Genomic DNA, 24,974 nt, shown 5'->3' with positions numbered 1-24,974 from the left:
TTTCTTTTCAATGCCATTTTGTATTATGATAACATACATATTTTACATCTCTATTTACCCATAGGTTTAATGTTACTTCCTATAATTTAAGTGGAGGGGTGAGAGAGACTAGGGTTAAATCCAAATTCACTCTCGCTGTCCCTTCATCCCTCATTCCCTCTCCCTCTCCCTTCTATATCTTTATGTTTGATCTTTACCAACCCCATTCTTCATTATTATTATTATATTACATTTCAGCACAAGGTATTGTTCATCTGTGCTTTATCCATACTTTGAACCCAACCATTTGAGGGTCGTGTTAGAATCTTAGAGAATAAACCAGTGGTCCATTTGTTTTCAGTGGAAGTCTCTACCAATCTATGGTGTTTATCTTGATGATATTCAACAATGTAGTCAAGCCATAAATGTGGTGGAGACTGGAAAGAGAAATTGTGGACTTTTGAATGGAATAAGATTTATTACTTGAGGAAGCCGAGAAGGAAAATTCTACAAAAGAAGTTAGAAGACCCAAAGTCTCTTAGAATATTCCAGATCACAGGCTTGGTGTGTTGAATTTGGAAATTGTTCCATGTTCCATTTTTTAGCTAAACACACACACCTTGTAGATCATATTAAGAATGAATGTTTTTATTATCATTTTATATGGAATGGAATATTTCAAGAATGAATGTTTTTATTATCATATTGATGTTTTGGTCTTTGATGATTTCATTGTAATTTTATCTGGAATTATGTTAGGGGGAGGTATCATTTCATTGTTTTAGGTAGTGTTATGAAACTGCTTGGTACGTGTAGAAGGGATAGAACTTATCTTTCGAATTATCAATATTATACATAGTGTTTTTCCTTTGAATGTATTTAATTCCGAATTTGGGAGTTTTTTAAACCCTAGAACTCTCTATTGTTTCCTTTATCTCTCAACAGCACGCTATACTGGCTGCCTTACCCCTCTAATCATGAAAAGGATTTTTTAGTGAACTTCCTTTTGTGCTTATATAGTTGATTATTTTTGTGCTAAGCACGGGTGGACAAAAGCCCAAGGAAAAAAAAAGTACAACTTACTTCATCAATGAAAAAATAGTAGTCATATTAGTTTGCCGATTTACTAAAATTATTTTTAGTTGTCTTATATTTTTTGTTTTTTCATTTTGCAACTTTTGTTTGTTGAATATTTTTTCCCTGGTTGGAGATTTTGGATTATCAAGAATTAAACGCAATACCCTTGTATCTGGGGGTGTGCGAGGAACCCTTCCATGGATGGCACCGGAGCTGTTGAATGGTAGTAGCAACCGGGTTTCTGAAAAGGTAACTGGGACCATTCATATGAAGTTTAGCAATATAGAGGAATCAATGAATCTTTTGGCAGGCATTTAGCTAGTGGAATGACTTTGACAGGTTGACGTTTTCTCATTTGGCATCTCAATGTGGGAGTTATTGACAGGGGAAGAACCTTATGCAGATATGCATTGTGGTGCCATTATTGGTAAGATTATGTCCACAATATTGTACCTTAAGTAAAGATAAAATCTTCCATCAAAGAGAAGAAATTTTTAAAACAAAGAGAATTGAAATCTTAGGGTCTGTTTGAATTCTGTTTTCAAAAACAGTTTTTTTGATTTTTAGAACAATAAAAAAAAAAAAAAACCTATTTGATAAGGTCTGTTTTGTAAAAATAGTTCTAAAAATTTTAACTACTTTTTAGTTTTTATAATCAAATTTAGATAACATATCTGAGTCGTTTTTATTTTGTGTTTTGATTTTTAACTTACAAAACAAGAAAAACACATAAAACACATATTTTATTAACTATTCTACAAAATAATTTTAAGAGCAAAAAAAACTAGAACACAATCCAATAGGCCCTTATCGTTGGACGTGGTATTATATTCTGCTTTATTTTTTCTTAGCTGGGACTGATAACTGTAATGGATATGAATGTGGAGGTTTTCACTTCTTTCTTAAGCTAGCTGGTGTTTGGTCTCTTTAAATTGTACCTTAAAACATTTTTAGCTTTAATGGAGTTTTGAATTGTTGGTCTTAGCTTTAATGGTTCTCAAAACATTTTTAGGTTTAAGGACAAAACAGAACAAAGAAGCTGTTCCAAAATGCAAGTAGTCATGTTGCTGAATTTCTAATCAAGGGTGTATTGTTTATGGCTTTATGGGTTACATATTAAGGATTGATTTTGGCACCAATTTTGAATTGGTTGTGAAAACTGGCAAAAAGGAAAAAGAATTTGGATGTGAAAGATGAAGATAAAGCTTTAAAGAAAGCATTAGGATCTCCCTAAATTCTTTCTAGCATAAGGATCTTACATTTATAAGTAACAATCGAAGAAATATGGTATTGTATGATTGAACTAAAGCGGTAAGAGATAATTATGAATTTTTCTTTGTTAGTCCTACATTTGTTTATTCTTTCTTGTAAAAGCTGAGGTTGGGATCATGGTATAGTTGTCTAGATCTATCAACTTTTGTACTTGGTGGGTGCATGATCGAACATTTTGTCAAAGAAAAGGTGTCTTTTAGCGTATATATACAGACCATAGTGCTTGTAAACATGTTTTGATTGATGTGAGCATCCTTTCTCTCCCTCTCCTTTTTTGGAGATGAGAATTTAATAAGACTGACATTAATGTTTAAAAAATCTTTCCAAGATCCAACTTGGGTGTTTCTAATAAATTATAATCCATGTTATTTTGTTTCATATATTGATTAAAGTATTTTTAAAAGTCATTTAAAAATCCGCAATATGAGTTTAATGAACAATAAACTTAATCTGGTCCTTGAAGAAAGCTTAATATGCATTCAATTCATAAATGAAAAACATTTATAATTAGGTTCTGGAATTGTAATTTTAGATTCAGCAATTAATTATCTAACAAGCTTAAAAAATACTTTATTAAATAAGAGGGAATATTAAGTTCTTGAGTGAAATAAGTTCCACATGACCAAGAAAAATAACACAATCAGAACAATAATAATACATTGAGTTGATGATTGAAAATAAAAGCAATGGAAGTTCCACACATATTTATCAAAGTGATAATTCAAAATAATATAATGCGAACAATAATAATATTATGAAGAACAAATTTTCTTCAATAAAGATTAGCTATTTCTATCCTCGTTTCTCCACCCAGTTTTTGCTTAAGGCATTTCTATTCTCTCTATTTTTTTTAAAGATAATTAAGTTGTCATCCAAATGATTCATTGGATTATCATTCTAAGTTACTTCGTTCTCAATTTTCTCAAAAACTCTTGTAGTCATACATAAATTATTTTCAATTTTAAACCATAAATCATACTAAGTCACATTAACAAACATATTTGAAAAAATGTTGCTAGCAATAATTGAAATTCAATTTAAAATACATCATTCTTTTTTCTTTTTCTTTTTTAAATTCACACCCTCATTCATATCAAGTTTCAAACATTAATTCATACTAGATTTTTACTAAAACAGGGACTAAATGACCCATTAGGATGCATTAACATAGATTGAAGAAATTATTATGCATTAACATATCCCAAACAGACTATTCTTTTTTCTTTTATATATGAATATAATATAACCCATTAGGATGCATTCCACTGCAGCAACTATCATGAAGCATCTGGTTATGAATGAAGGCACTTTCAATTTTAACTGTTCTTTTTGCGTGATTTTAAGCAGAGCTTGCAAAGGTGGATGTTGGCCACCACCCAATTCTCAACACTCACCAGCATTAAAATCACTCTCAATCGAGACAAGATTTCATTAAACCCTTGCATAGTTGTGTAAATTTAGAATAGTGAAATTGTGTGGATTAATAAAAGACTAAACTTTTACAAACCCTCATTTTAATGAAACTCAAAGAAACAAAATCTATAACCTAGTAATTCAAGAATCAATTTTGTACAAAACAACACTCTAACCAGGATTCTTGATTCAAACGTATGCAGCTTCTCTATCAACCTTTGGACATACTTTTTTTTCCTCACGTATCCATTTTTTCTTCAAAGATTTCCAACCGCTCTCAAAATTCTCACTAACCTTCATCGCAATTCTATGAATCTCACTCCTCGAAGGGTATAGCAATGCATAAGAGAATACAAGCCTCATATCATCTGCAAATTCTTCAGGTCTGTCATACAAACAATTGTTCAACTTGCACTCAATATCCTTCAAACCTGTTGGCTTGGATACAACCTTTGGGTTATCAGGAAACTCCAAGAATTTAACATCAAGAGGTTGTTTGAAAGCCCAACCATCTCTTCCTACCACCAACCTCTTCAAGATCACCCAACATTGCATCCTTTTGTATCTGTCCATGTTATCTGCCCTTTGATTATTCTCTTTCTTGCACTCTGCACCATCCTTCTTCCACTCACAACCTTGGGAAACAGTTCTTGACATTCTTCTGGAGTTTTCTTTGATGAAAGATTTTGTTGGTGGGTGTTCAGTTGTTCTACTCATTTTCATTGGTGGAGAAATTTCAGAAGCCTCGTTTCTCATTTTCTTGTAACGAAAATCAGCGATCTCCAATTGTTGGCACTCTTCTTGGACTATTCTTGAACGTTTTGCACCATCCCTATGAAGCTTAATCACAAGTGACTTTTGGAGTTCTGCCATTGCAGAGAGTTTGAGTAGAAAAAACAAGAAAAAAGAAAACAATCAGTTTTGGTCGTGTATAGTTTTGTTGTTGAGGCCTGAGGGTGTCTTTTATGGTATTGGTGGAGGGGGCCTCGTATCTTAAGGGTGTGCATGACAACCTTCTCGGAATCAATTCTTTTTTAATTTCTGTTTCCAGGAACTCGTTTGGTAAAACCGATTTTTTTTTTGTTACCGGGATGAACCGGTTTAATTTTTGTGCTGGGGAACAGAAAAAAGAATCAAAAAATTTCTGCTTTTTTGTTCCCAGGCACAAAATGAGAAACACTTATCTCTCTCAATCACTTTCTACCTCTACCATCATCACCACCACCACCATCATCCCGACACGACTGCCGCCACCATCGTCGCCGCCGCCATCGTACCTCTAGTGTCGTCGTCACCACCCCTTGTTAGCTATCAATTATGACTAATTTTAATGGCTTAGTTTTTATAATATTTGAGGTGAAGGCTGGATATTAGTGCATGGTAATGGGCCAAATGAGTACCAATCAGCCCAAAGGTAAAAAAGAAAGAGAGAAAGAGGTAATTTGATGATTTACTATTCTCTTTTGTTATTTTTACTGCAGTTTGAAAGCAAGATCAACTCTTTGAAATCAAGATCAAATCTGAACCATTGGATGGACATAGAGATGGATGGACAACAATGCATTTTGAGGCAGCTTTTTAGTTTTTAGTTAAATAGAAGTCTGAGTCATTTTAGGGTCATAGATACCGTACTTTTAGTTTCAGTTTACGTTTAGAATTTTTGTATTTTCTCTCTTCAAATCTGAGTGTCTGTCTTGAAAGCTGGTGCATGTTCTTCAATTCTTGATCTCGAAGTGCATTGACAACGCAACTTCAAGGAAAGGAACCACGGATTTGCATACGAGCTCCTGTTTTCACATTTCTGATCTTTTTCTTCCTAGCTCTAGTTTAGGAACTTTGACTCTTGAAGAACCGGTTTGTAACTTTACTTTGAGTTTTCTTTCATGAATGTTTGTGATGCATGTTTCTTTACTTTTAGATTTGTAATATTTTTGAATATGGGTTTCTGATCTTTTCCTTTCTGGGATTCACGATGATTGGGTGATCTTTTATTTTTCTGAATACTGTGATGGTTTGCTTTAGTTTCATTTGATTAACAAGATTTTGATTTTAAGTTCAAGAACACCATGGGAATGGGTCTTGAATAATTTTAGCATAGCTATGATTGGGAAATCAGGTTATGTCCCTTGTTAATTGAACCCTTGAGGTTAGGGATAATCCAAGGAGGTATTTGATACAATTTTTAAAGATTTAGAAGACTTTGGGAAAAGATCCTTCTAAAGATTAAAATCTGGAACTGGGAAGTTTCAGATAAAATAGCCATAGTAATTCGAATTCTGATACTAAAGTGTCGTAGCAGTTATAAAACGCAGGAATGCGAAATTTTTCCTTCATCCATGATTCAAAGAATTCCAGAACCTTATAATTGTTACATTGTGATTAGATATCTCTCTGTTAAATTTTGTTTAATGCAAGTTTGATAAATACCTCGTTTCATTTAGAATTTTCTTAGTTTTAAAAGATTGATCACTTAATTTCAAGAAATTAGAAATTAGATTTAATTACATTAATTCCGAGTCAATTAAGGATCTAACTTAGTTGATCAATATTTATATAAGCTGAAAATCAAATTACATGCCATAAAATTTTTTGTGATCCCTGATTTGTTGATTCACTGATAAACCACTGGATTAACAACCCATGTGAGATATTTGAACCTAAACACTCTATTCCTTTGTGAGTGGTCATTGTGCATTGATGCTTTGAATACTGCACTCTGTTTGGATGACTAATATGCTATTTCTGTGTGATTGGGGCATTGTTTCTGAATGTATAGCCTAGAGCCAAAAGCCTTACCCTTTGATTATATCCCTCGGTCCCTATATTTGAGCCTGAGACCTTTCTTTTCTGATCAAGTACCCTGATGTTATGAGCCAATTTCCTTGTCCACCCTGTATAGCTGTTTTAGTATTTAGCTACTTCTCATTAGCTCAGAAATACAATAAGCTAAATGAGGCAAAGGGGAATTGGTTGTAAAAAAGAAAGATTAGAAAAAGAGAAGAAGGAAAGAGGATCAGGAGGTAAAAGAAAATCGAAAAAAATGGGACACAGTGATTTTATGAAAAGAGTTCTTTGTTCTGTTTCAAAAAAAGAAAAAAGAAAAAGAGAAAAAAAGAAAGGAGATCTCTGAGCTTGAATCTTTGTAAAAAAGGGAAAGAGAGTTACTAATTTCCCTTTGTCTTGTTTAAAAAAAAAATCAGAAAGAGCTAATGAGGACTAGTTAGACACTAAGGGTTAGCTTAATTAGCCAAGTGACTAGAAAAACAAAGATCCTAGCCCTGCCTCATTACAAGCCTTAAAGACCCTTTGATGGAGATAGCATATTGGACTTCAAGTTTCTAAATGGTAGTGTAGGTTGAAAGCATTCATGCATAATGACAATGAGTGACCTCCCTTATAAACAAGAGAGAGTTTGATTGATTGAATGTATCTGGAAAGGAATTCAGTGGAAATTCAATTGAATCATTTTAAATTAGGTTGCAACTAAATGAATGAGCATGAAATTTTGATTGAGTGATTATGTAATTGCTGATTGACTGGAGTTGGGTGATTAATTGGTTGTAGGAATTGGTTGACATTAAACCTGGTCAAAGCTTTAAGAAGAGTGATGTTTTGCACGGATGGCTGATTTAATTTAACTAAGTTATTGTAATCATATCTGTGTTGATATCTAACTTATGAGTGAAGTTTGTCTGATTACTTGAGGGCAAGTAATTAATTAAGTTTGGGGTATTTGCTTCGTTTTTGTCTTGCCTCAGTCCACACATTTTGGGGTTCACCGCTAGTAGATTGTGAGCGTGTATCAGGTTTGGTTTGGTTTCGTTTCTGAATCTTTTATTTTATTTGTTTTTTTATTTTTTATTTTTCAACCCTTTTCTTTCTTTCGCCACTTTTCTTGTATCATTTGGTACTCTTGAGTTAGGGCTAGGGTTCTGATTTGGGAATTTGGGTGGTCTGGATTAAAGAAATAACAAAACCCTAATTCCCTTTTATTACTTTTTAGTTTTTATTTTTCTCCTTTCGTCCAAAATATTAAATTTTGGCTTGGACGCTTGAGTAGTTTTATTTCTCTGTAAATGATTATTCCATTTTGTTACATTGTCATTGTTCCTCATTCTGCATGTTAATAATTTTGGCTTATTTAATATTTTTATTTTTATTTTGGCTTGGGTTCATGTGCACATTATTTTACTTGTGTAATCCAACGTTGTACTTGCATGCTTTCTGTCTGATTTTCATTGTTCTGTATTATTTGTTTAATGGTAAAATAGATTCCTGCGAAACATTTCATTTCATTTCCAACTATTTTATTTATTTATTTATTTTTAGCTTGCAAGAGTGACTCATTTAATTAACCAATTATTTATAGGTTCGTATTGAGACTTAAATCACCAGTAGGAGATAGAGTAGAATGTATCAAATTCATTTTGATAGATTGAGTTGCTGTATCATGCGTTAAGGCTCTTGGATTAAAATACTTCTATGCATGCATACAAATCTGATATGTGTGCAAACAGTGAGTTCCACCATCTGTTTTTCTTGGCTTTCTACATGTTAAGTGGATAATCACGCTCCCCTGGTCGAGTTAAGTAAATTAATCTACATGTTTATTTTAGCTAATCACCTGTTCATTTATTCTTATAACAAACAGTAAGTGCTTATTCTATTTATTTCCTTTGCTGACAAATTTACCTTTATGTTTCTTGTATTCACTGATTTATTTTTCAGTGAACAATGGCACCAAACAAGAATACCAACATCAAGCATGGAGCAGTCAAAGGTAAGGCAGTTCACATACCAGCCACTCGAAGGTCATCAGCAGCTGGGTCTTCTACTTCTGACCCTCCAGTTTCCGAAAGAGTTTCTCAACGTCTCAAGGAGCTGGTTCAATCCAAGTTAAAAATTCATTACGAGAGAGGATTCGACCTCTCAGATAAAAGAGGAGCTTATATGGAACTTTTTGTCTGGCAACACGTCACGCCATGGAAATGGGAAGTCTTTGCTGATCATCCATCTGTTCAGGTGCCAATAAAGTTGGTTCACGATTTTGTGGCCAACTTTCCGGATGAGGAGGCACCACATGCAGTCCCAGTCAGAGGAAAATTGGTGGACATTTCTCCAGCAAAAATTCTGGAGGTGTACAACCTCAAATTTTCAGAATACAACTGGTTCTTGAAGCTTCTCTCCGATAGGACTCAAACTGGGGTTTATTCTCTAATGGCACGAACGCTCACTGGGGATGACTCCACCCAATGGGATTCTGAAGAAATGCTGACCACGGATCTGACAAAGGAAGCTCAAGTTTGGGCGAAATTTGTTCGCCACCGCATTTTTCCCAAGCTCCACATGAATCACTTATCAACTAAGGTTGGTGTAGTGGTTTATTGCATTCTTCAAGGTCTCCCTTTTCACCCAGAGCGGCTCATACATCAAGAGTTGTGTGAGAATTCAAAGAAGACATCAGGACCGTTCTACTTCCCTTGCTTGGTGAAGTTATTGTGTGATGCTGCTGGAGTGCCTTCGTCCTCTCAAGATGGAGCACTGGTCTCCATTCCTAACTCTCCCATAAATGAAATATGCTTGAAAAGGATCGCTGAGGCCAGCCTACGGAAGAAGAGAAAATCATCTTCAGCTCCGCCTACACAAGGAACATCTTCAGCTCCGCCTACTCCAGGGAAAGCTAAGGGAAAGGTTTCAGCCATGGAGGAGCGCATTGATAAGCTGGAAAATGTCATCAAAGGTCTCTTCACGTACATAAAAAAAACGAGACCGTGCTGTGCAGCTTCGTACCAAGAGACTTTTCCTGAAGAAGACTTCCCTGAGCTTCCAGAACATTTGCTTTCCGGTCACCTTCATGAAGGAACTTCTCAAGCTGCTGCACAAGATTCAGATGAGTTGGTTGATCTAGATGACACCTTTTCTGCCAGCTGATATCTCTTGTTGGTATCCAGGTTCTTTATTTATTTTCTTTTGTTAAGTATTTATTTATTCTTTTTTCTTCCATTTACTATTTTTCTGTATTTATGTTCTGCTGTGAGGACCCAGCTTCATTTTAAGTTTGGGGTGATTATATTTGTTGTAATTGCTGTTACCATTACTTTGCTGATTGGTCCATAAAATTATATAATTATCTCTGTTCTGTGCTGATTTTATTTGAGTGGTAACATGGAAATAATTTATAGCATGATGTGTTTAACATTATCACTGATTAAGTATAGCCAGATTTAATTACATTAATTCCGAGTCAATTAAGGATCTTTGAATCTTTGTAAAAAAGGGAAAGAGAGTTACTAATTTCCCTTTGTCTTGTTTAGAAAAAAATCAGAAAGAGCTAATGAGGACTAGTTAGACACTAAGGGTTAGCTTAATTAGCCAAGTGACTAGAAAAACAAAGATCCTAGCCCTGCCTCATTACAAGCTTTAAAGACCCTTTGATGGAGATAGCATATTGGACTTCAAGTTTCTAAATGGTAGTGTAGGTTGAAAGCATTCATGCATAATGACAATGAGTGACCTCCCTTATAAATAGGAGAGAGTTTGATTGATTGAATGTATCTGGAAAGGAATTCAGTGGAATTTCAATTGAATCATTTTAAATTAGGTTGCAACTAAATGAATGAGCATGAAATTTTGATTGAATGATTATGTAATTGCCGATTGACTGGAGTTGGGTGATTAATTGGTTGTAGGAATTGGTTGACATTAAACCTGGTCAATGCTTTAAGAAGAGTGATGTTTTGCACGGATGGCTGATTTAATTTAACTAAGTTATTGAAATTATATCTGTGTTGATATATAACTTATGAGTGAAGTTTGTCTGATTACTTGAGGGCAAGCAATTAACTAAGTTTGGGGTATTTTGTTAGCTATAAATTATGATTATTTTAATGGCTTTATTTTTACAATATTTGAGTTGAAGGCTGGATATTAGTGCATGGTAATGGGCCAAATGAGTGCCAATCAGCCCAAAGGTAAAAAAAAAAGAGAGAAAGAGATAAACTGATGATTTACTACTCTCTTTTATTATTTTTACTGCAGTTTGGAAGCAAGATCAACTCTTTGAAATCAAGATCAAATCTGAACCATTGGATGGACATAGAGATGGATGGACAACAGTGCATTTGGAGGCAGCTTTATAATTTTTAGTTAAATAGGAGTCTGAGTCATTTTAGGGTCAGATACCGTACTTTTAGTTTCAGTTTACGTTTAGAATTTTGTATTTTCTCTCTTCGAATCTGAGTGTTTGTCTTGAAAGCTGGTGCATGTTCTTCAATTCTTGATCTCGAAGTGCATTGACAACGCAACTTCAAGGAAAGGAACCACAGATCTGCATACGAGCTACTGTTTTCACATTTCTGATCTTTTTCTTCCTAGCTCTAGTTTAGGAACTTTGACTCGTTAAGAACCGGTTTGTAACTTTACCTTGAGTTTTCTTTCATGAATGTTTGTGATGCATGTTTCTTTACTTTTAGATTTGCAATATTTTTGAATATGGGTTTCTGATCTTTTCCTTTCTGGGATTCACGATGATTGGGTGATCTTTTATTTTTCTGAATACTGTGATGGTTTGCTTTAGTTTCATTTGATTAACAAGATTTTGATTTTAAGTTCAAGAACACCATGGGAATGGGTCTTGAATAATTTTTGCATAACTGTGATTGGGAAATCAGGTTATGTCCCTTGTTAATTGAACCCTTGAGGTTAGGGATAACCCAAGGAGGTCTTTGATACAATTTTTAAAGATTTAGAAGACTTTGGGAAAAGATCCTTCTAAAGATTAAAATCTGGAACTGGGAAGTTTCAGATAAAATAGCCATAGTAATTCGAATTCTGATACTAAAGTGCCGTAGCAGTTATAAAACGCAGGAATGCGAAATTTTTCCTTCATCCATGATTCAAAGAATTCCAGAACCTTATAATTGATACATTTGTGATTAGATATTCCTCTGTAAAATTTTGTTTAATGCAAGTTTGATAAATACCTTGTTTGATTTAGAATTTTCTTAGTTTTAAAAGATTGATCACTTAATTTCAAGAAATTAGAAATAGGAATTAAAAAAGGAAAACTAAACAACCTGTTCCCTGAGAACGATAACTCTTTCTTTTGAGAAAAATACTACCCAATAGTAATCTTCAATATCACGACACTGCTGAACCAGTGTCCCAAAATCTCTAGAAGCAGAACCAGCTAGGTAACCAGCAATATCCTCACTAAGTCCCCTGCGGAACTTAGTAGCCAGAAATGTAGGAGTAGGCCTCGCCATCCTGAAGTGTGCAAACTTCACCAACTGGTTGAACTTGGCCAGGTACTCGTCCACAGACAACGAGCCCTGAACCAATCTATCGAACTCTCCCTGCTGCCTCTCCTGAGCGTCATATGGAAAGTACTGACCCAAGAAGAAGTCCTCAAACATAGGCCAAGTCATCACATGACCTTGCATCTCGTAGACATGAGAAAGGTTTGTCCACCACTCATGGGCATCGCCCTCCAGCATGTAAGTAGCGAACATCAACTTCTGCGGATCTGTGCACTGCATGACCCGAAATATCTTGTCCAACGCCTGAAGCCAACGTACCACAGCAACAGGATCAAAAGATCCATCAAAGGCAGGTGGCTTATGCTTACGGAAAGCATTCAGCCGGCGATCGATCTCATCACGATCCTCAACAAAAACAGGGACGGTCTGCATGGCCCCCGTAAGATGACTTCCATCTCCCATCTGACTCTGAGAGTCATCCTGCAGACTGGGTGGAGGTGGTGGTGGTGGTGGCGGTGGAAGGGGTGGCGGTGGAGCATGACCAACATCAGGGCCATTTATCATCTCCTCCAACATGACTCTAAACATCGTCATGTTCGCCAGACGGTTGGCCTCCAACACGTCCTCAGTGGCCTTCCTGTTCGCCTCTCTGACAGCGTCCAGCATGGCATGGTTTGCCATTCTCATGGCCTCCTGGTCGGCTAGTCGGGCCGCCTGCATCTCAGCTAATGCAGTCAGGACAGGATCGGGCCGATCCTCCGAAGTCCCGCGGTTTCTCCCGGGTCTTACCATGATTCTGCACAAGTTACACAAATTATGAGTTGATCAGGCCCACGCAATGTGGTCACATATGCATTATCATAATAATACTCGACAGAGCAACATACAAAACAGACACAACCAAACATCCTAATCATTGCAATACATACAGACTTTTCCCTTGAACCGTTGCTCTGATACCATAAAATGTAACACCCCGTGTATACCCGGAAGGACGAATGCACGAGCACCATGACCGTCTCAAATAAAACTGTTTTATTCGCATGTATGCTTTTATGTTTTAAACGACTAGTATGCATGAATTGGACAAAGCGCGCTTGTATGTATTATTATGCACGTCCAATCACGACTAGTGTAATCCGATAGATGTTTGACATAGAATACGACTAGCATGATAATAATATAAATGTGTTTGATGAGACCTAATAAACCCCTAAATAAAAAGAACCCTTAAAAGGAATAAATTATTAAGCATATGATTACCTCCCACCACCAATATTACCCGAACCTCCTCTACATAGTGGTGCTCCACAACTCAGTTGGGACCCACTGTTTCGTTGAGTAAGAGTAATATTAGAAGTGTTAGACACTTAGGGTGCTGGTTAATGCTTAACTAAGGCATAAGTTGCAGGCTCAGCCGGGCTTATGTGCTTAGGGTAATAATGCTAGGTTGGATGCATGAGATGCACCACTAAGTGACAAAGAGTTGTCAACCTAATGTTAAGAGAGGGTATGAGATACTGTTGATGAGGATCAACCCATTATTTAAATTAATCTTGCGGTCTCAGACGGGGGTTAAAATAGATAATCGCACTCTTAATCTCACTAAGGTAAAATCTAAAAGTAGATTAACCCTAAGTCAAATGGTAAGGGTCATTGACTTAGATAAAATAGTGGGAGGGGCAAATTATTTAAAGTCTTTAATAATTTGTTTATACAACATGTCTAAATAAATTAATTAAATCATCTTTACATCTTTTTCAGTTTTTAGTTGCGCTCAATACTCGATACGAACAAACTGACCGGTTCAAACTTTATGGACTGGTATCGGAACTTAAGAATTGTTCTTAGGGCCGAAAAGATTGCTTATGTCCTAGATGCTGCATTACCTGTAGCTCCTAAGGAAGGGGAAGATGGGTTCGCGGAATTTGATTTCGAGGCCCACAAACAACACATGGATGACAATGTGTTAGCTGTCTGCATCATGTTGGCATCCATGTCGCCTGAACTGCAAAAGCAGCATGAGCATATGGATGCTCCTTCTATTGTCTTACTTAACACCCCGTGTATACCTGGAATATTAACATTACATCGTATTAAGCGGTGCTTAATTAAAAATGCGGAATATTCTTTTTCTTTTCAATTATGACGTCATTATCAATTACCAACTTGATTACTTAATCAATTTCATAAAATATCGCCTGTATGTAAATTGCAATAAGACATCTACTGAAATACCTCAATATATAGATAAAGTGTGTATCTAAATCACGGCATTACATCAAGTAATCCGGACAATATCCTGATACATTATTACAACTCCGAAAGACTCAAGACATAAACAAGACATAACAATACTATGTGTCATGGACAATCCCCATGCTCACCAAATAAACATAGTAAACAACAAGTCTCAACATCAAACTCCAAAACATAAACTGAAGCTATAAGCATAAAAGCAGCATGCAAATCCAGCATCCAATCATGGCAGCATAATATAACAGCAATCTAACTCAGCTCCGGCCTCCTGCCGCCTGAGGTCTCAACATTACTTGACCCTGAAATAAGCATTCCCCACACGTGGGGTGAGATCTCTAAACTAGAAATCTCAGTAAGACAAGGGGTCCTCAAGGATCTTCCACCCCAAGCTCACTTACATGTGCAATATAAGTTCAAAAGCATTTATATCATTATCAGTTCCAAAACTATGTAGTGCAACAAATATCTATGGCATGCGTGTAATCACTATGTACTGGCCAGAGAAATGTAGGAATACGTCTATTCCCTACATGTAGTACAAGGAACATCGCTTGCACCTCACCCACAGCCTCACCCTCTTGTATGTTCTACATACTCAGGCTTACCGTATAGGTGGAACACCTCCATGCATATAAACAAGGCACTAACATACAATAGCTCAACAGCATTTCCAAAACATCAAAAGCATGTAACACAGCATGCATATACCATATCCCCATGGGACATGGTGGAACCACAACATGGCTAAACCGAGGACACGAAAGCTTACCTCTAAGCTAGCTATCCAATGCCACAAGCTCAAAGTCCAATCACAGCATATCACAATCTGATATGGACCAAATATAAATCAATAACATGTACCACATGCATACAATTAAAGACAACGTCTTCTCATTACGTTTTCAAGTCTTAAAGCTTCTAACAAAGCCACAAGCCCTTAATCCCATGATTCTGGCTTAATCTATTAAAAACAGAAGTTCAACTTCATCAATCTAGGGTCTACAAACCCCCAATAGCCTACTGTATGCACAACACAGCTACTGTTCTGCGAAACCCCAGAATATCCGGATATTCCTCGGGACCATATCCGGATATGCAATATCCGGATATCTTACTGTACATATCCGGATATGCAATATTCGGATATCCAGAATCCCATATCCGAATATACAATATCCAGATATCCCAAAACCCCATATCCGAATACACATATCCGGATATCCAATATCCGGATATTCCACGGGCAGATATCCGGATATTTCACGACAGAATGCAGTTTCTGCATTTTCGTGAAGATATCCCAAAAAGGTTCCCTTTTACCGATTTTAAACACCTAATCATGCATTTCTAGGCGTGTTCAATATTACCCAACAATAAGTTATCATCTTTTAACCTTAACATGCATCAAGCTTCCATTTTTAAGCCTTAAAACTCAAGTTAAAGGTGGGTACAACATACCAAGGCTCAAAACTCAGAATGGAGGTGCTCTTGGAGCTCAACACAGCCCCTCAAGTCTGACTCAAGGAAGATGCACGAAAATGAACAAGAAGGTAGGTCTTTCACTCAACAAGAAAGCATCTTGGAGCATCAAAATGCCAACAAAAGGTCACACCCCTCAAGAGCAGCAAACACAGCTCTTCAAACTCCCTCACACAGGTTCTCTAACTCAGAAACAACACCCCAATGCAGTCCCAAGACCAACCTTCACCCTCACCAAGTGTTTGAATGGAAGAACAAGCCTCAAAGGTGAAAGCTTGCTCATGAAATGGAAGGGAAGGCAATGGAATAGTGTATAAGGTGCAAGTCAGCCACCAAGTCACGTAGACAATTCTGAGTGCCTATGGTTTAGGGCCAAGAGTGCCTATTTATAGCGATTTAACACATAAACGCACAATATTAACTTTAATTGCTACGCTTAGCACTTTAATCCCAAACTTTGGATTATGAAACTACATAATTTTCTAAGAATTAATATATTTTTCTTATATTTTTCTGAGCAACTCTCTGGTACTCGCTTTTCAAAGCCAGGACCGGTTTCTAGCACCAGTTCTCATTATTTGGACTTGAAACTCGTTTTGCAAGTCCTACATATTATTCTAGTAATTATCATGCACTTACTTTAATTTTTCGGGATACTTTTTCGGCACGCATTTATACCGACTAGCAGAACCGGTATCAGCATTTTGCTTCCGAAAAGCGACTTTCAGCATTCTCAATCACTTATTATGATTATTAAGCCTCATAAATAATTATTAGGGTCAATTATGGAATCATTTCCTATTTTTGCATAATTAATTAATTAAATACCTTAATTGACGGTGCAGATTCTTACACTTACATCTCAAGGAGTTGTATGACATTAAAGGCAGGCATGAGAGGTATCAGGTCTCTAGAGAATTGTTCTCATGCAGGATGTCTGAGAACATGTCTGTGAGCAGTCATGTTCTTAAGATGATCGGGCTCATTGAGAAGCTAGGAAATCTAGGCTTCGTGATGGATGCCGAGCTAAGTAATGACTTAGTCCTGACCTCGTTTCCACCTTCCTTCAGTCAGTTCATTATGAATTACAACATGCATGGGATGCTTGTGAGCTTGCCTGAATTGTTAAGCATGTTAACAACTGCTGAAGTGTCTATCAAGAAGGATAAGACACATGCTCTTCTGATTGATGGGCCTAGCAAGGCCAAGGGTAAAGGCAAGGAGCCTGCGAAAGGCGACTCCCTCAAACCCAAATGCAAACCCAAGCAGAAGAAAGGCAAAAGGAAGGGTAAGAATGCATCTAAGGAAAAAAGTGATGCTGAGTGCTTCCCTTGTGGCAAGAAAGGCCATTGGAAGAGGAACTGTCTAGACTACCTGAAGAGTGTGAAGGACAAGAAGCATGGTGATGCTTCTGCCTCAGGTATTTTCATGATTGAGATAAACTATTCTTGTGCTAATCCGACCTCATGGGTATTGGATACCGGCTGTGGTTCTCATATCTGCAATATGTTGCAGGTGCTTAGGAGCCCAAGGAGATTGGAGAGAAACGAGGTGGACCTCCGCGTTGGCAATGGAGCAAGGGTTGCTGCTCATTTTGTTGGAGATGCCGACCTTATTTTGCCTACGGGCCTTTTATTGCATTTGAATAATTGTCTTTATGTTCCAAACATTTATAGAAACATAATTTCTATTTCTTGTTTAGAACAAGATGGTTTTACTTTTAGTATTAAGAATGGTACATTTTCTATCATTTTGAATGACATTGTTTATGGTACTGCTTCTTTAACAAATGGATTGTATGTTCTGGAAATGGGAACTGAAGTGCTCAATATAGCTGTGCAACGACCTAGGATAGATAATCAATCTTATCTTTAGCATTGTAGACTAGGGCACATAAACGAAACAAGATTGTCTAGGATGCATGCAAATGGATACCTAGATTCCATGGATTTGGAATCCTATGGACAATGTGAATCTTGTCTAGCTGGGAAAATAACTTGTCACAAACCCAAAGGGCTTTAGAGTCATAGAGCTAGTGAGTTATTAGAACTCATTCACACTGATGTTTGTGGGCCAATGTCTATAGAGGCTATAGGTGGATACTCCTATTTCGTTACCTTTACTGATGACAAATCAATATTTGGGTACGTGTATGATGTGCCTCTGGCAAGTGTGGTTTTTCCATATTAAAATTGATAAGAATTGAGTCATTAAAGAGCAATTTCAATACATATTTTCTATTTATATTGATTCTTTCTATGTCAATAATATTTACCTATTAATTGTATTTTTGCAAGAAAAAGAATTGAAAATTATAAAAAGCCTGTTGATGCAATTCCACACAGAGGAAAGTGCCAAGTTGCTCCTTGCTGCACAGGCCAAATACCAGAGAATTGGCGCTAGTTGGCGCAAACTAGAGCCACACACATTCATGACCAAGATTTGGCCCTGATCGTGCGGGTGCCATGAATGCAGTCCTTGATTTGTGGAGTCACGGATTTGGCGCTGATCGTATGGGCATCATGAATGCAATCCTTGAATTGTGGAATTTGATGAAAATGGAAATTTAATCAAATTAATGAGAGGATTATGACCCGATTGATTGGTGGAATTATGAGGAAAATGGAAATTTAATCAGAATTAATGCAAGGATTATGACCTGATTGAGTAGCTGGCTATATAAAGGAAGCAGAAACTCTAAAAGAAAATCATCTTTTGGCAAGGAGAAATTGGAGAGGAAGCTCTCGGTGACTGAAGATTCAAGACTTCTTCTTCTTCTTCCGGTTTTACATTTTCATGAACTCTTTCTCATTATTTAAATTGTCAGACATGAATATGTCTGGCTAATTTCTTTTATTGTAGTTAGGGTCACAAACCCTATGTGAACCCTTGTTATGACGGATTGATTTAAATTATTTTACTCGTTTATATAAATTTCTTTATCTTACCTTGTGCGTATTTGATATTTTCTTTATTAAACCTGATCAATTTGATAGTTGAAAATAGTTTGAGGGTTAGAACCTTAAATAGGGATATTGGGGTTTCTGATCTTGAAAGGAGATAAGATAACTATTGGTATGCATACTAGGGATAGATGTATATTTAATTGCAGATGTTGGAATTATTGTGTTCATTGCTTAATTCTCATGAGGGGTTACTAAGGGATTAGAATTCTAAGTGAGATTAAAGGGTTAAGTTACCAAGGGATTGTGATTTAATTATTAATATATTGAGATCATAATTATCTGAGAAATTATATAAATAAGTATTTTGTATCAATCCAAAGTAATAAGTGGGGATCATAGGGAGAGTGTTCCCTAACTGCAATTCTTTCTCATATTTTCAAAACCAACTCCATTATTATTCTTCTTTTCATTCTTGAAAATACAAAAACTCAAAAATAAGTCTTTACTTTTATGGTTACTAAGATTCAATTTAATTTTCCCAACAAGAGATCAAGTTTTTCAACTTAAAGTGACTGATTATTTTAGTACTTGGTTTTCAATCCCTGAGGAGACGATCTTTCTTACTACTTTACTACTTATGCGAAACGGTATACTTGCCGGATAGCATCAGTGTACCTAATGAGATATAAATTCGAAGCCTTTGAAAAGTTCAAGGAGTTTAGGAATGAAGTAGAGAAACAACGTGGCAAGATGGTTAAGTCACTGCGATCAGATCGTGATGGTGAATATCTGAGCCATGAGTTTCAGGATAATCTGAGAGAAAATGGAATTCTCTCGCAGTTTACTGCGCCTTACACACCGCACCAAAATGGTGTCTTCGAAAGGAGAAACAAGACCTTGTTAGACATGGTTAGGTCTATGATGAGTGAGACTCAACTTCCAAAATCATTTTGGGGATATGCCTTAGACACAGCGGCATACCTTCTAAATAGGGTACCGTCTAAATCTGTTCAGACCACACCATATGAGATATGGAATGGTAAGAGACTCAACCTGAGTTACCTCAGGGTATGGGGATCTCCAGCTTATGTCAAAACATTGGCATCAGACACGCTTAGTGTTAAGAGTACTAAATGTCTATTTGTGGGGTATCCCAAAGGTACTAAGGGATACTACTTTTACTCCATGGATGAACACAAAGTGTTTGTGTCAAAGAATGTTGAGTTCCTTGAGAAGGATTTGATCTCTCAAGGAGCCAGTGGGAGTAAGATTGATCTTGAAGAAGTTCAAGAACCACACGAACAGATTGAGGAACCCGAGTCTGCTCTACAGGTGACAATCTCTAATGGAGAAGTAAACACACAACTCCGTAGGTCAACGAGGGTCATCCATCCACCTGAGAGGTATGGGTTTGTGATTGAGAATCAGCAAACCGTTGAGGATGATGAACCAAGTAACTACGAAGAGGCAGTCAAGGATGTTAACTCTTCTAGATGGGTTGATGCCATGGAATCTGAAATGTATTTGATGTATCAAAACAAGGTATGGACTTTGGTTCCTAAACCGCAAGGAATAGTTCCTATCGGTAACAAATGGGTCTTTAAAAGAAAGACTGATGCAGATGGCAACGTTCAGATCTACAAAGCTAGGTTGGTTGCGAAAGGGTATCGTCAAAGACAAGGAGTTGACTATGATGAGACTTTCTCACCGGTTGCCATGATCAAATCTATTAGGATCATGCTTGCGATAGCGGCATATCACGACTATCAAAATTTGGCAAATGGATGTCAAGACCGCCTTCTTGAATGGGTTCTTGAAGGAGGAAGTGTACATGACACAACCTGAAGGCTTTGAAATCAAAGATCAGGAGCATATGGTATGGAAACTACAAAGGTCGATATATGGGCTAAAGCAAGCATCAAGGAGTTGGAATATTCGTTTTGATCAAGTCGTTAAGAGTAACGGTTTTATCAAGAACGAGGATGAACCTTGTGTTTACAAGAAGGTTAGTGGGAGTAATGTCGTCTTCCTAGTACTTTATGTAGATGACATATTGTTGATAGGAAATGACATCCCCACATTACAAATAACGAAAGAGTGGCTTTCAAAAAGCTTCACCATGAAGGATTTGGGAGAAGCAGTCTTTATACTTGGTATAAAGATCTATAGAGATAGATCCAAGAGGCTGCTGGGTTTATCTCAATCCACGTATGTTGACAAGATGCTAAAGAGGTTTAGCATGGAAGGGTCGAAAAAGGATTTTTTTCCCGTCAGTCATGGGGTACATCTTTCAAAGGCTATGTGTCCTAAGTCATAGCCTGAGAAGGATCGCATGAGTGGAATTCCATACGCTTCGGCTATTGGATCCATCATGTATGCCATGATATGTACGAGACCAGATGTCTCATATGCTTTGAGCATTACGAGCAGATATTAGTCTGACCCTGGAGAGGGTCACTGGATAGCAATCAAGACCATCCTTAAGTACTTAAGAAGAACTAAGGATGCGTTTCTGGTCTATGGTGGGGTTGATGAGCTTTCAGTGAAAGGGTTCACTGATGCCAGCTTTCAGAGTGACAAAGATGACTGCAAGTCACAGTTAGGGTTCGTATTCACCTTAAATGGTGGGGCAGTATCTTGGAAGAGTTCCAAGCAGGAGACAACAACAGATTCAACGACAGAAGCTGAATACATAGCTGCTTCAGAAGCGGCTAAGGAGGCCGTGTGGATCAAGAAGTTCATATCTGAACTAAGGGTGGTTCCAAGCGTGGATGAGCCCATACAGTTGCTTTGCGACAATACTGGAACCATTGCGCAGTCAAAGGAACCTAGGTCTTATCAAATATCTAAGCATGTGCTCCGCAGATATCACCTGATTAGAGAAATCATTGATAGAATGGATGTAAAGATGTATTATGTTCCCACAGATGATAACCTAGTCGATTCTCTGACAAAGGCTGTTTCTCAGAGAAAACATGATAGTCATTATGAGGCTTTGGGTATACGACTTAGGTCTGATTGGCTCTAGGCCAAGTGGGAGCTTGTAAGTATATGGACGTCCTAGAGACAATCTTTTGATTAGATTAGGACATAAGTGGACTTTTGTATTGTCGCAAATAAATAAAAGCATTATTTATCCTGTTTCATATTTTGTCTCGATATTACTGTTAATACTATATATGAGTAACTGGATAAACCCCTTAGAATAAAATAGGTATCTCTTGAGTATCTGTGATGAGATCACGATCATGAGGATTCAAGGATACTGGATGTTTATTCCTAATTTTATGTTCCTAGTCTAGAGACACTGAGAATGGGGATCAGCGATCTCAGGTAAGACTAGCTCGACTTATCTACTTGTATTCAGATGCAAGGTAAAGACCTCACGAGCTACAGATATGGAGATGTCTTAGCTAAAGTCGTGGGTGGACCTATAAGGGTATAGCTCGCACTGAACAGACCCACAAAGAGACTCTATGAGGAAATCTCACACAGAGTATCATTAGAGTAGTCTCTTTATATTTGGGTATGTTTTTCCTTATACCAGAAGTTATTGCATAGACTGTGTTCTAGAAGGCATGCTTTGACTGGATACCTCGTCTGCCTGAAACATGGAGACTCATAGGTATAGTGTTGGGCTTGTCCTGAAAGAGCACAGGGCTAGGGTAATAAGCTGAAGGAATTCGTCAAATCTCTGTGAGAGATTAGGTTATCTGTAAACCGGAGAAATTGGGATGACATTTACAGGAACTCGGGAATCTATGCATAGTAAAAGAGATCATGAGATGATCTGCCTTTAGAGTCAGTAAATTGAAGATTCCCTATTTCGAATAAACATAACCCTAAACCGCAAGGTTTGATGCGTTTCCTTACCCTAGGTTTTATGGGAAGGTAACCGAGACGAAAGGAAATACATACGGCAACCAAATATGTGTAATAGGATGATTATGTCATTAACCTAACTAGCTCTGGGGCAACAAAGCATTGATAGTGCTCTGTGTTGTCATTAGATGGGTTGTGGTTTATTGAGCCTAAGCCCATTTATGTCAGTGGCTATGTTGGGCCTAATGGGTCACACACTAACACCTTATTGTCATGACAATATATCATTAAAGGTATTGGGCCTAATAATGGTGGTTAGCCCAATAAGAAGTTTGGAAGCCCACCAAAAGGGAAAAAGGGCGCATGGTTAGTTAATGGGCTTGAATTAATTATCAAATGTTTAAATTTTGAATTTTGAATTTGAAATTTGACTTCTGAAATTTAAATTTTGAAATTCGAATTTTGAATTCTGAATTTGAAATTTGAAATTGGAAATTTGAAATTTGAATTTTGAATTTTGAATTTGAATTTTGAATTTGAAATTTGAATTTGAATTTGGAATTTGAATTTGAATTTAAAATTTAAATATTTGAACGTTTGAATTCAAATGTTTGAATTCGAATTTGAATTGGCTATGAAAAGTTGTTTCATAACAAAAGGATAAGATAAGATCTTGTTGGAACAAATCCCAAATATCAAGAGGAGATCTTTGAGAATCTTCTAGTGAGGATATGGGGCGCTGATTTTGGTATCTGATGATGGTCATAGGATCAACCAAATGAGCTTCAGTCAGATTTGGTTTGTTGAGAGAATAAGTGAGACAGTTGGTTCAAGTTTGAATGCAACTGCTCAACGTATCTGGACTGTTATGAGGCCAAGTGGGGCGCACCATATGGCTGGCCATATGATGGTTGTTGAGTCAGATTCTTGTTGAGATATTCACTTGATATCATGAGGATGTGAGAGGAGGTTGTTGACAAGATTTGAATTTTGCAACAACTCCATCATCCCCCTTAGTGTGCGCTATATAGGGCCTTATTTGAGTGAAGAAAATTAGATTTTAATTAACTCATTCTCTCATCTCCTTGTGGGTTCCTTTTGTCAGGTTTTTCTTAAGGGAGTTTTGAAATAACCTAGCTTTTTTCAAAGTAAATCTATGCGCTACTTTTGTGTCTATTCTTGCTGAATATTCACTCTTCTAAACACCTTGACCTAGCCTTCTCCTTCAGACATTGGGCGCATAGCTTGCCTCCATTGGTGTTTTCGTTGGTGGCCTTGAAGAAGAGTTCTTCTGTCTTGACAAAGGGTGGTATGGATCAACATTAGAGGGCTTGCATCTTCAAGCCTCATCTTGATCATCCTCAAGTTTTGGAAAGAAAACAAGGTAACATCCATGCCCTAAAGCATGTTTCTTGATATGGTATGTGTTATTCCGCTCGAAAATTTTTGTTTTTCCCTCTCACATGCCTCGACCTTCAAGGTCAGTTTTTTTCACCCTTTAGCACCTCTTTTGGACCTCATGGAATGAATGATCTCCTATGCAATAATAACATTATTTGTGCCTTGTCTTCCCTTAATAAAATTGCACTGGTTTGGCATAACAATTTTGTCCATCTGCAATTTCAAACGATTAGCAATTAGTTTCGTAATCACCTTGTAAATTATATTACACAAGCTAATAGGCCTGAAATCTTTAAAAGATTGAGCTCGTTCATCTTCGGGATCAAACATATGAGAGTTTGATTGATATCTCGGACTTTGATAGGGTTCTGAAAGACATCCTTCACCAAAGCGCAAACAGAATCTCCAACCGCTTTCCATTGAGATTGGAAGAAAAAACTGTGGAGGCCATCTATGCCTGGAGCCTTATGGAAACCCATGGAGAACACTGTACCCTTAATCTCCTCATTTGAAGACATGCTCCCAATGTTGAGATTGGTCTGATGGTTAAGACGGGGGAAACAACCTTTAAGAGGAAAACTGGGTCTCAAGGGATTATCTTCTTTGAATAAAGTATGATAGTAATCCACAGTCATATCCATTAATAAGGAAGGATCGCCAATCCACTCACCATCATTACTCTTAAGCACATCAATCTGATTTCTTCTACGCCTTGTAACTGTGGAAGAGTGGAAGAATTTTGTGTTTATGTCCCCATATTTTATCCATTTGGCCCTAGATCTTTGGAACCACATAAGCTCCTCTCGAATGTAAATGAGATTCAATTGCCACCAAAGATCCTTCTGAAGCATCTCAAGAGCATGGCAAGGTTGCCGACTTAAGCTTCTGTTAATCCCCTTAATTCTAGCATGGAGATTATACTTCATTCTAGCTTCCTCCTTAAATCAATCCTTATGCCAACGGGATGCTCTAGACTGGAAAGCCACTGAAGCCGATTCCCAGCCTGTGCCCCGCTCCCAGCATTCCTTGACTAAATTTAGGAAATCTTCATGGGTCAACCAAGCCGCCATGAATCTGAAAGGAAGGTTTCCTCCATAATTCTGCAAAG

At 37.1% G+C, this 24,974-nt stretch overlaps 1 protein-coding gene across 1 annotated transcript; it reads right to left on the bottom strand.

The window, feature by feature from the left end:
• Positions 1 to 3,930: 3,930 nt before the first annotated feature.
• Positions 3,931 to 4,614, bottom strand: LOC133288859 (transcription factor GTE12-like). The gene has a single exon (XM_061486680.1). It carries the CDS (start codon positions 4,612 to 4,614, stop codon positions 3,931 to 3,933), a length of 684 nt encoding a protein of 227 aa, XP_061342664.1.
• Between the last annotated feature and the right edge of the window lie 20,360 nt (positions 4,615 to 24,974).

This window comes from Gastrolobium bilobum, unplaced genomic scaffold, assembly GCF_033153095.1.
Source record: "Gastrolobium bilobum isolate Gb01-03AN ecotype WA unplaced genomic scaffold, APGP_CSIRO_Gbil_v1 utg23135, whole genome shotgun sequence".
In the NCBI taxonomy this organism is placed as follows: domain Eukaryota; kingdom Viridiplantae; phylum Streptophyta; class Magnoliopsida; order Fabales; family Fabaceae; genus Gastrolobium; species Gastrolobium bilobum.
This window is presented reverse-complemented; position numbering and strand designations above follow the sequence as displayed.

Excerpts from the sequence above, each read along its gene's own strand:
- LOC133288859 (XM_061486680.1), bottom strand. The coding sequence starts at position 4,614 with ATGGCAGAACTCCAAAAGTCACTTGTGATTAAGCTTCATAGGGATGGT.